Source organism: Neoarius graeffei, chromosome 12, assembly GCF_027579695.1.
Source record: "Neoarius graeffei isolate fNeoGra1 chromosome 12, fNeoGra1.pri, whole genome shotgun sequence".
In the NCBI taxonomy this organism is placed as follows: domain Eukaryota; kingdom Metazoa; phylum Chordata; class Actinopteri; order Siluriformes; family Ariidae; genus Neoarius; species Neoarius graeffei.
The window spans coordinates 759,150-771,836 of NC_083580.1; the positions used below are offsets into that span (position 1 = coordinate 759,150).

The 12,687-nt window shown below is 41.5% G+C and overlaps 1 protein-coding gene across 2 annotated transcripts in view; it reads left to right on the top strand.

Annotated features, from left to right (window-relative positions):
- Positions 1 to 12,687, top strand: part of camk2a (calcium/calmodulin-dependent protein kinase II alpha) — a 73,173-nt gene that overhangs the window by 34,590 nt on the left and 25,896 nt on the right. Inside the window, exons 6-10 of one of the 2 annotated variants that reach the window (XM_060935293.1) lie at positions 982 to 1,054; positions 9,127 to 9,229; positions 9,780 to 9,863; positions 10,110 to 10,204; positions 10,418 to 10,540. In XM_060935293.1, the coding sequence (XP_060791276.1) occupies positions 982 to 1,054; positions 9,127 to 9,229; positions 9,780 to 9,863; positions 10,110 to 10,204; positions 10,418 to 10,540 (478 nt within the window). Of the gene's footprint in view, positions 1 to 981; positions 1,055 to 7,252; positions 7,601 to 9,126; positions 9,230 to 9,779; positions 9,864 to 10,109; positions 10,205 to 10,417; positions 10,541 to 12,687 lie in introns of those variants that run through there. The other variant, XM_060935292.1, reaches the window with a different exon arrangement.

Genomic DNA, 12,687 nt, shown 5'->3' on the forward strand with positions numbered 1-12,687 from the left:
TCCAACATCATCAGTTCAAATAATTTTATGTAAGTAAATATTGGGAGGTGAAGCCACCTTACTGGAAGAAGATCCAAACTGTCCCCCTCAGCTGAGAGGAAACTGGTTGGATGGTCAGGAACAACCCTGGAATCACCAAAGCACAGGCCTGACATCAACTGGAAGCTTCTGGAACACTGACTACAGTCAGATGAGGTTTACATCGCCATGAACTGAGAGGCTGCTGATCAAGAAGGAAGCCCATGCTCCAAAATCCACACCTTCAACCTCAACTAAAGTTTGCAGCTGAACACAGGGACAAAGGAAAATCCTTCTGGAGGAAAGTTTTATGGTCAGATGAGACACAGATTGAGTTGTTTGGCTACAATGACCAGAGGTCCAGAGTCATTAATACTTAGTCCAGTCAACACTGGACCAACTATTAAGCATGGTGGTGGTAGCATCAGGCTCAGGGTCTGTTTCACTGCTAGTGGAAATGATGCACTGCACAAAGTGGAAAAATAAAGAAGGGGAACGACCTCAGAATTCTTCAGTATGACCTCAAACCATCAGGAACCTGGACCCAGTTGTGTGTTCCAACAGGACAATGACCTCAAACACACATCAGAACTGGTTGTGGAAGATAAAGCAGGAGAACATTCAGCTTAAGACAAGTCCTGACCTCAACCCTGTTGAAAATATATGGACTGTGTTTAAAACTCGGGTCTGTTCCAGAAAACACACACGTTTAATTGAACCATATCTATCTATCTATCTATCTATCTATCTATCTATCTATCTATCTATCTATCTATCTATCTATCTATCTATCTATCTATCTATCGCGTGCGTGCGTGTGTAGAGAGTGAGAGAGGGAGAGTGAGAGAGAGAGGGAGGGTGAGTGTGTGAGTGGGTGAAAGTTTGAAATGTGTCATCAAACCCATAATTTCTGAACGGATCATTAGTTTTAATGGTGTGTGATTTGCATCTCTTCGCCTGCAGTCACTGTATTCAGCAGATCCTGGAGGCGGTGCTTCACTGTCATCAGATGGGCGTCGTTCACCGAGATCTAAAGGTACATTTACATAAACACATGACATAAAACATGTATGATAAATAATGTGATACGTTCACACTGTATCATCATTACAAGCTGATAGCTCTAAATACATTACAACTACAACTATTACAAACACAGTGACGTCACCACCGTGTGACTAAAATTGGTAAATAATCACCTAATCACATGATCACCATTGCTCAAACTAATCACTATTACCCAAACTAATCACCATTACACAAACTAATCACTATTACCCAAACTAATCACGATTACTCCAACTAATAACCAGTACCAAAACTAATTACCATTACCCAAAATAATAATAATTACTCTAACTAATCACAAGTATCCAAACCAATCACAATGACACAACTAATCACTATTACACAAACTACTCACCATGACCCAAACTAATCGTGATTACCCAAACTAATAACAATTACTCCAGCTAATCACCAGTACCCAAATAATCAGTGTGACCCAAACTAATCACTGTTACCCAAACTAACAACCAAAACCCAAACTAATTACAATTGCCCCCAACTAATCATCATTGATACAACTAAGCACCATGACATAAACTAATCACCATATAAAACCGCTAGCTGTCATACAAACTAATCACCATTACACAAACTAATCACAAGTTAATCAACTAATCAACATTATCAAAAACTAATCACAATTGCTCAAACTAATCCACATCACTTCAACTAATCACAATCACACTAACTGATCACAATTACCCAAACTAATCACCAGTACCCAAACTAGTTATCATTACCATGGCTAATCACAATTGTTCAAACTAATCACAATTATCAGAACTAATCACCATGAACCAAACTCATCGGCATTACCCAAACTAATCATAATTACTCCAATTAATCACTATTATCCAAACTAATTACAATTTCTCCAAATAATCACCCTTACACAAACTAATCACAATTACTCCAACTAATCACAATTACCCAAACTAATCGCCATTACCAAAACTGATCTCAATTTCCCAAACTGGTTATCATTACTCCGACTAATCACAATTACTCAAACTAATCACCTTGACCCAAACTCATCAGCATTACCCAAACTAATCATAGTTACTCCAATTAATCACTATTATCCAAACTAATTATAATTTCTCCAAATAATCACACTTACACAAACTAATCACAATTACTCTGACTAATCACCATGACCCAAACTCATCAGCACTACCCAAACTAATCATAATTACTCTAATTAATCACTATTATCCAAACTAATTACAATTTCTCCAAATAATTACCCTTACACAAACTAATCACCATTACACAAACTAATCACAATTACACAAACAAATCACCATCATCTAACAAAATCACAATTATCCAAACTAATCACCCGTACACAGACTAATCACCGTTGTCTAAACCATTTACCATTACCCAAACTTATCAACATTAACAAACTAATCACCAGTATACAAGCTAATCACACGTATACACACTAATCAGAATTACCCAAACTAATCACAATTACTCCAACTAATCATCTTTGCAAAAACTAATCACCAAGTTTTTAGCTGTTTGTTATTACTTCTGTTGATTAGATTTTTATTATCTACATTGGCTGATGATTTCAGATGTTTGTGATTTTTTTCAGCTGTTTATTTGAAGTCATTATGATTACTGGAGCTGATTGGATTGTTATTATTTCAGTTGTGTTGTTGTTCTTGATTACTTGAGCTGTTTTTCAGGTATGTCCAATGATTTGAGCTTATTGTGATAATTATTTCATGAGCACTGAGCGATGTTTTGTGTGAAAGAGAAATGTAATTATGATGTGTGAAAGTAAATCATCAGTGTGAGGGTTTGTTCACGGAGTTAAGTGGAAACTGCTAGAATATTGTGTTTAAAGTGGATTTCATTCAGAGAAAACAAAACTATGGGCCATCCTGTTTCTAAAACGGAGTCATAATGTTTAAAATATAAATATTTCAGATTATAGTCACTCTGTCTCTGTGGTTCTGCTGCTCATAACGTGACCCATAAATATTATTTTAACCCTCCTTCAGGATCTTCTCTGAAGAACAGATAATAAAGTGTAATCTAATAGTGTGAGGTTTAACACAGATCTGCTGTAACACGTTGTGTAGAGAAGAAAAACTGAACCCTGGAGTGAGAAACGCAGGATGTGACAGTTCATCATTTATCAGCTTCGCTGTCAGACAGAAAGAATTGGGGTTTAAAGGTAAATGATTATTAATGTTACTTTCCTGAGAGATTTAGCCGAGATGCGGCAGCTACAGAATTGCTAACGGTGAGAGATACTTCAGTGTGCTAACACTTTTACAGGATATAGCTACTACAGCAAACTTTTTTTAATGTTTTATTTTTGATGTGGTGAAATTAAGTAAAATGCCAGTGAAGCTAGTAATCAAAGAACATGGCACAGTACAGAAACTTTAAATGAACCTTCACATTACCACTGATTTTCAAAATAAATATAATTTAAATAGCTAGTGGGTGTTATGCTAATTAGCCAACCACAGTGTAGCTAGCCAGCTACCAGTGACAACGCCAACGACCAATCAGGAACCACGTTAATTAGCCAATTATAAACCATATGAACTCTTTCCTGATGTTGATTTCTCTCACAGATGCTCTGATTGGTCAGTGTTGCTGTGACTGACAGGAAAAGAGAGAGAGCATGCCCCTCCATGCCCAGTGTTGCCCACTGCAGCGTCGGTGGGATTCCTGCTCGCGATCTCCTGATAACGCTTTCCAGTTCTTTCTTGTTGCGCCACTCAGGAGCCTCCAGTCAATTATTTTACTGGACCAAATGATAAAACACTGCATCAGAGTGTAAAAATCTAAAAGTTCATATTGAAGCTGAAACAGCGCGGTGTCTGGAGCAGATCCCTGGTGTGGTTTATTAAGTGACTTGTTCAGGGTGAGATCATCTGCTCAGAAGTTTATAGATTTGTTTTCGGCTGTGGTCTGATGAGGAAAATGACGCTGTGGCTTGTTGATGATGAAAAATCCTGTTTAAAGATGTTTGGACAGAGAAGTAATGTGAAGTGACTCTGCAAAGCAAATCATATACACGCCACATTCTTTTATTTATAACCATAAACTTGTCACTGAGGCTTAAAATGCCCCTGTGTTCCTTCAGTCATGTTCGTCACTTATCCAGAACTCTATAATTTCATTGTACATTTGTGCAGTGGCAGTCAAGGCATTCTATTCTATGAGCGAGGAATTTTAGGAAGGTGGACCTTCACAGATTTGAGCCGAATATCCCAGACACCAACAGCAGATATGTGATGATCACCACGGAACTGTGATTCCTGACCCTGCTTTAATGTGCTCCATGAAATCCTTGGAACTGGGAACTGTGTGAAAAAAACACATTGCTGTCTGATTTCAAGCTCTAAGACATGACTAAAGAGATACGCAGCATCCTCAGAACCAGGAAGTAGAAGGAACATCAGCGATAATAACGACACACACTTCCATCCGGTGCTGTCTCACTTCCACACTCAGAGATATCAGATACTGAAGGTTATCCAAAACATCACTCAGGCTGCTTTCTTGGATCCGTGTTGTGCTTCTTGCTGGACTCAAAACACACACACACACACACACACACACACAATTCAGTTGAATGACATTTTTCTTTACTTTGCTAGTTACATGCTAGTTGATAATCAGATTAAATTGTGAAGCTCACTCTGAGATTCCTCCCTAGTGTGTGTGTGTGTGTGTGTTGAGTGATGAGTGTTTAGTCTGGCAGTTCTGGAGGCGATAATGCTTTATGAACATCACTGTGTTTCAGACTGAACTTTTTATTCATGTATTGTAATCTCCTAGGTTTCTGAGAGCTCCTGACCTCACTGATTTCCATCAGAGCATTAACACAAACCTACGCCGCACTCGCTCCATCACACCGTCACATTAAATGGAGGTGATGCAAACACTGGCGCTAACTGGGAAATGTAGCGTAATTAGCTGAGCGCCATGTGTGGGCTGGAAATATGTGCTATTACTCCTCCATACGGGCCACAGAGCAGTGCTGTCACACACACAGTTTCTCTCTCTTTATTTCTCCAACAAGATTCTTGTGGATTTCACCAGAAATGCAGTGGAGTGTGATCTGATTGGCTGAAACAGCAGAGACAGTAATGCATCTTGTGCAAGAACTGAATAATGAGACATTAAAAATACAAAACATATAAGATCTTACATTATTTATGTATTCAGCCCGTGTTGTACTTTTCCACATTTTGTCGTGGAACAATCTGGAATTAAAACAGATTTATTTGGGATTTAATGCCACAAATCTACACAAAGAGCAAACAACCTGTAATTTAACATTTATTTTAATTATTTACAAAAAGATTGTGTTCAAATACCCAGCTTTCTCCTCATTGAATCACCAAATAATTTAAAAAAATGTCAGTAAAACTCTCAGAATTATTCCAGGGAGAATGCAGAGTGAAGGGGGAAATATTCTGTGTAATTTTTGTGTAAATCACTCAAAATGAAATTAATTTTAATTCCAAGTTGCAATACCTCAAAATGTAAATGAATGAATGAATAAGTGGGTGAATACTTATGCCATCAAGCCTTCACTCTCTCTCACTAATAATATTAAGAACAGTGCAGAAATGTTGTCCGATTTGACCTCAGTTACTACCGTGTGTGTTTTAGTGATGTAGAATCCCAAATAAATCCATTTCAGTGGGTGAAAGGGGGTGAATACTTATGCAATTCAGTGTGTATGACATTTTATAACATGATCACATGCTGAAATGTCTAATGTTGGTAATAAGGATGTTGCTGGTGTTTCCATGTTGCGCGCCGTCGTCGTGTCTGTGATAAAGCTCCAGGTGGCGTTATAACGCAGAAATGCCCGCTAAAGAAGATGATGGGAAAATGTGCACATGTCTGAGAAGTTCATTCACATGAAAGCGTGCGCTGAGGTGTCTGAATGAGCTGCATTATTTCACATGTCGCAGTGTGAGTCTGTAATGAGCGCGCAGTGGAACGGCCGTGGGTGTGGAAGTGAACGGGATGAGAAGGAGCGCGCTGTGTGGGAGCGGCGTGGGCGGCCACCTCGCCACCATCTGAATCATATTTCATCTGCATTTATCTTCACTGCGTTTAAGCCGTTTCTTCTGTTCAGGGTCAAACATTTTTCACTCAGACTGGAATGTGACTGTAAATATGAGAGAGATCAGTGAGATGATGCGGAACATCCTGATGATAAAAGCCTAAAACTAATCATCTCCCGCGCTGCGGCTGCAATCTGCAGCTACTCGGACCGCTGCAGGTGCGACTGGCGGTGTCTTTCACATGAAAAGGAAATCAGGAGGTTTTAAGTGAAATGTAAAGTCTGAAATAAATCGTCGAATAATAAAGGAAGTTTTTACACCAAAGGTCTCCTCGATCTATATAAACCATGTAAACTTGTTTAATATGTATTTAATCCTCGGAAAGTGGCTGTGAATCAGCTCTCCACATTCATCCTCATTAAAAATGCACACATCTATTAATATTCATGGGTATGCACATTTAGAAACACCCTCATGCCTCCTGTCATCACTGCCATCATTAATACTAGCTGAGGCGGGCGGGACCCGAGCTCACATCAGTCACACGGGCGACACTAAAGCTTCATTCGCGCGTTACAGCCGCAGGCTCTCACGGATTTATTTCACCGCACACAGAAGTGAAAAATGTTAAAAGAGTGCGCAGTGAGTTTCCGGTGTGCGTGTGCGCAGTGAGTTTCCGGTGTCCGTGTGCGCAGTGAGTTTCCGGTGTCCGTGTGCGCAGTGAGTTTCCGGTGTGCGCAGCGTTTCTCAGCGTGATGAGCGCCGAGCTCGTGGTGTCACGTGTTCATGTTTCTGTTTGCATGTGCCTGCGTTTTGGGCTCAGCCCTGACTCCGCCCTCTGTCTCATCACGGGTTTACTGTTCTGTGTTTCACTGTGATTAGTCTGGCCATTTCCAACATGCTGTTAATTTCTCTCTTTGCACAGTCTTGCTGACAGTTATCCCGTGTTTAAGCACCGCCTGCCTCTTCTCTGACCACCAGCAAAGACATTTAATGACGATTAACGAACTGCGCGTAATAAATACCGCACTGAGTTTACACACCAGCATCCTGCCTTCATGAAGCGCACATTACACCACGAGAGCCACCATCAGGGCCCTGTACTACGAACGGAGGTTAACCTACCCAGCAGTAACCCAGGGTTCCCCCGCTAAACCGGGGTTGACAAAACCTGGTTATCTTGTTTGGGGTTAAACGGAACTACGACGCCAGTTATGAAGTTGATTTGTTGAACCTGGTTTAACCTAATCAGGGTTAATGTGCGTTCACGTTAAAGGGGAGGTTATCAGCGCAAATCCCCACTGTTCACAATGGCACGGTCGCCGCACTGCACGGAGGAAGAATGCGCTGTCATAATGCAAAGCTACGAGGAGTTCAAAACAACATTAAGAGCAAAATCTAACACAGCGGCTGCCAATAAGGAGCGGCAAGCATGTTGGCAACGAATTGCCGATCGGGTAAATGCGCAAGTCCATTCTCCCTTCTACATGTTCCAGAACAGAAGTATAGGATGAGAGAAGCTTCATGATCAATCACAAGTCACAGAAAATGGTCCTTCGACGTGGCCCCAGTCATATATAGCTTGTTTAATGTCCGAAAAATCCTGAATAAAATTTGGTATGGTAAATTCATGGAGTCGCTACTTAAGCTGATCTGTGCACAGAGTCACATGAATTAGGATGACTGACTGTTCAGTCCCTTTGACTAAGTTGGTGTCGGTCCTGTGAACATTTCAGAGGCAACAGCAGCCAAACGCACCTGGCAACAGGTGAAAATGAAATATAAAAACATCATTCATAATGGAGGGTGTGTGTGTGTGCGCGTGCAAGCAAGCATTCATTTGCCTTTTATTTATTCAAGTTTTATCTGTTTGCCTAATAGTTCAAATTGTTTTGTATATAGTTTATAATGTTGTTGTGTGATATTAATGATAATATTGTGGGGAAACTACTTTGCACGGACGTTCATTTAATTTATTCTATCGTCATTTTGTTTGTTCTATTTTTGTGTATTTTATTTATTTATCTGTTTGTCTAGTTGTATCTATTTTGTATCTCAGACTTAAATATTTTTGTAAAACAAGTGGTTTTTTTTAAAAATATTCTTGCGTTCTTGATAACTATGTTCTTGAGTGGGTGTTTTTTTTTTTACAGAAAAGCCGTTCTGCATGGACATTCATTGAAGCCCTCATTGTTTTTTAATGGTTATTTATGAGCGTTTAGGGGTTACAATAATGTAAGTCTAGGTTGCTTTATATAAAAGGTATGTCCAGAAATATTGATGTCACTGTCTAAGCAGAGGGATCTGGCTTCTTTAGACGCTGTCTTCTTAAAACTGAATAAATATTTAAAAAGAGCCAAATGAGCCAGTCTTTTGAACGGCTCTTTTCAAAGAACGGATCACAAAGATGCGGATCCCATCAAAGAGCCATAAATCCCATCTCTAATCTGCGCTCCGATATCGCACGGGTCATCCAGGTACGCTGGCATTGTCTCTAGAGGAAATGTGGGTGGAGAGGTGGTGTTTAAAAAGGGTGTGGTTAATCGGAAACCTCGGGTTAACCAAGAACATAACCTGAGACGAGCAGGTTTGAGATGCAGCGTAAGTTGCCATGGCAGCAACCTCGGTTTGAACATAGCCAACTTTCGTAGTATGGGTTAATCGGGAAGTTACGCTGCACGTGATCAAGTTACTCTCGAAGTGACCCTGGTAAGCCAGAAAACCCGCTTCGTAGTACAGGACCCAGGTTTCATAACTGTATGAGAACAACAAACAATAATAACAACCCGTAGAAAACATGGAGACAAAATTTACAACACTAAAAGCAATAATAATAATAACAATAATAATCATCATCATCATCATAAAAAGAGCAACGGCAGCTACGTGTTACATGAACACTACATATTAGTACATATTAGTGAACACTACAAATTTAAAATGCGTGTGTGTGTGTGTGTGTGTGTGCGTGTGTGTGTATTAGCCAGAGAACCTGCTTCTGGCCTCCAAGTCCAAAGGTGCAGCGGTGAAGTTAGCAGATTTCGGATTGGCGATTGAAGTGGAAGGAGACCAGCAGGCATGGTTTGGTAAGACCTTATATTTACACACACACACACGCACACAGTGTGTTCATACAGTGTGTGAAGGAGTGTGTATTATCCATAAAGAAAGCAAAAAGAAAGAAAGCACAACTTTATTCATCATACACTTGTGAAATTTCCTCTCTGCATTTAACCCAGCTGAAGCAGTGAGCACACTCACACACACACACACACACACACACACCCAGAGCAGTGGGCAGCCATGCTAACAGCACCCAGGGAGCAGTTGGGAGTTAGGGGCCTCGCTCAAGGGCACCTCAGCCCAAGGCCGTCCCATATTAACCTAAAACAGTCTTTGGACTGTGGGGGAAACCGGAGCACCCGGAGGAAACCCACGCGGACACGGGGAGAACATGCAAACTCCGCACAGAAAGGCCCTCGCTGGCCACGGGGCTCGAACCCAGACCTTCTTGCTGTGAGGTGACAGCGCTAACCACTACACCACCGTGCCGCCCAATAATGCACTATACATGTGCCACAAGTCAGCATGGCTCTGTCTGTGTGATGACATCACTTCCTGTTTATGTGATTGCAGGCTTCGCTGGGACTCCTGGTTATCTCTCACCTGAAGTGTTACGGAAAGATCCGTATGGTAAAGCTGTGGACCTGTGGGCTTGTGGTGAGGAGTTCACACACACACTCACACACACACACACACACACACACACACTATGTGTAGTGATAAAGGTGTGGTTTACTTTAAAAGTTAATTGTGCTCGTGTCAGTAGTTTAATCGCTGTAATTTATTTTGTCCTCATCATGTTGTGTTTTTCTTCATTGTGCTCTGAGGATTATTTAAATCTTCAGGTGGAAAAGCAAATAAACTTCTAATGAATCTCTAACGAGCGCTGTTTTCCTGGCACAGGTGTGATTCTGTACATTTTGCTGGTTGGATATCCGCCGTTCTGGGATGAAGATCAGCATCGACTCTATCAGCAGATCAAAGCTGGAGCGTACGATGTGAGTGACCTTCATTTCATTACAATAAACACCACTTTCTGTCCTTCACACCTCTTTATAAAGCCTGACAGTCACCTGTTCTTCCTTCATGAAAGATAAAAATGACTGCAGATTAATGCACAGAGCTTTTTTTAATGGTTCGGATGGAACTCGTTGACCTCCAGGCCATAATGTTTCTCATGTTTGCGTGATTTTATCTGTATTTCTGTGTAGTTTCCTTCTCCTGAGTGGGACACGGTCACTCCTGAAGCTAAGGATCTCATTAATAAAATGCTGACCATCAATCCAGCAAAGAGAATCACTGCAGTCGAGGCACTGAAACACCCCTGGATCTCTGTGAGCTTATTAATGCTTATTATTTCTAAGATTTGCATATTTCAGTCTAAAATACCTTGTCCTACCTAAATCCATCCTAATTTCCATGCCAAACATTTGTAATCTGACTTTAAACCTGCTCTAATTCTAATCTTAAAGCAGATACGCAGAGCCTTTATTTTAAAATACATTTCTGAGTGGATAGTATCTCCAGCCTTGACTCTTGTATGCTGCATAAATGGGAATAAAAATATATATATATTTTTGAGAGTTAAAATTGACCGCAAAGTTGTGATTGGCGCTGAGCCAGCCAGCCCTGAGCGCGTGACGTCACAGCGGGAACCGGTTTTAAGGTCGAGGCCTTTTACAGCTATAGACCAAAGTCATATAAATAAACATTTATGGTGAAAGTAAGAAATAGCGTTACCGACTCGCTCAACTAAGACTGATATGACTTCACTGACTGTGGGTCGACTCTCATTAAAACAGGATAGGCAGGGGCGTAGCTAGGATTTTTCAAAGGGGGGTCACACGCTGACTGGCAGCCTGAGTGCATTCTGTAACAAAAAATAATTCCCATTGCTAGTTTTAGGCGGTTTAGAAACCGGCTCTTCCATTATTGCTGTTTCTTCCACGTTTTCTTGATGTTGTGTTCTAGAAACGGCACTAAAACTTAGCTTCGAAGCCACAGAATGCAACTTTGATGGGAAAAAATGTATAATAAATTGCTTACCTCTCTTCACGTTGAAAGAAGGAGGAAAGTTTCGCCTGTTTTGACATGGCAAATTATTAACACAAGAGGAAATACTTGTAATTCACAACTAAAAAGACTGCAGCTACACTGGCAGATTGACCGTGCTTTCTAGTGCGATTGTGTTGCGCTTGTGCAGAACTGTTTCAGTCCTGCGCGCCTTGGCTCGTGCACCTGAAGGTGCGCCTCGGGCTGCGTGCGCGCCTAACGAGCTCTGGCCCGCACACCGTTAACGAAGAACACCTGTCTTTAATCAACGAACTGTGTTTGGGCTATTTAAGGACCGCGCCCATGCAAGGACGATGTGAAGTATTACGCCGCGTCTAGTGTGCCTTACTGAGCCTTGTTTCCTGTCCTTGTTGACCTCCTAGTTTTTCGACTCCTGTTTCTCGTCCCTTGATCTTGTCTAGTTTTGCCTCTGATATTCTGTCCGTGCCTCGATTGACCTCCTGCCTGTTTCCTCGATTACGACTTTGCCTGCTGTTTCGGACTGTTTGCCTGTTGTGTGCATTTCACGCACTTTATGCTCATATCGCACTGTGTATTATTTAACATATCTGCACTTACATCCGCCTCTCCCGCACACACTCTGACAAACTGGGTTTTCGCGCCCAAACCACAGGAAGTCTCTGGCTGAGGTGACAATCTAGTTAAAAAAATGTTAGAAAAATTACAGTGCTCGTCTCCAGTAGCGCTTTATTGCCCGAGAGCCTGCTGGGAAACTGCGAGCAAGTATCGTCGAAATTGGCCCAGGTAATGAGCAAGGCTTCGAGAGTAGGTGTGGTCATGTGATTCCTCTCGTCAGTCCAGGTGTTGCTCATGAGTGAAAATATTCGCTCAGCTGGAGCATTGGTGCCAGGTAGGCACATGGCAAACTGGCAAAGCTGGCTGACATTGCTGTAAAGAATCTCCCTACTCTTGAAGTGCGCAAACATCTCCGCCCAGCGCTCATCCGTTCGGCATTGTCGCGTTGTAGTTGACAGCCGCTAGCGAAAAAACCGTTATAATGCGGCCTCTATATTGCAACATTGTGCAAATAGATACATTGTATGGTTGACTGCGCACACACGCACACTGATGCTGAATTGCTAGAAGCTTTATTGACATCGCGTTGGCTATATATGATCGCTATAACCGGGACAGTTTGTTAGTGTTTGGTGTAAACCGGGACATTTCAGCGTCCTGACGGAACTTTGTCGGGACTGGGGACACGCAACTCAAAATCGGGACTGTCCCGGTCAAACCAGGATGTCTGGTCATGCTACTTTTTTATCCAAATGAGAGTCGGAGCTTACCTGTCTGTGTTCTCGCTTCTTGAAGGCCGATCTTGTGGCCGATTGTTTTGAAACAATCTGACTTTCAGTTGTTCGTTCAGTTCTGTGTTCATTCGCTTCTTCCATGTAAGGGCGAGATGGCA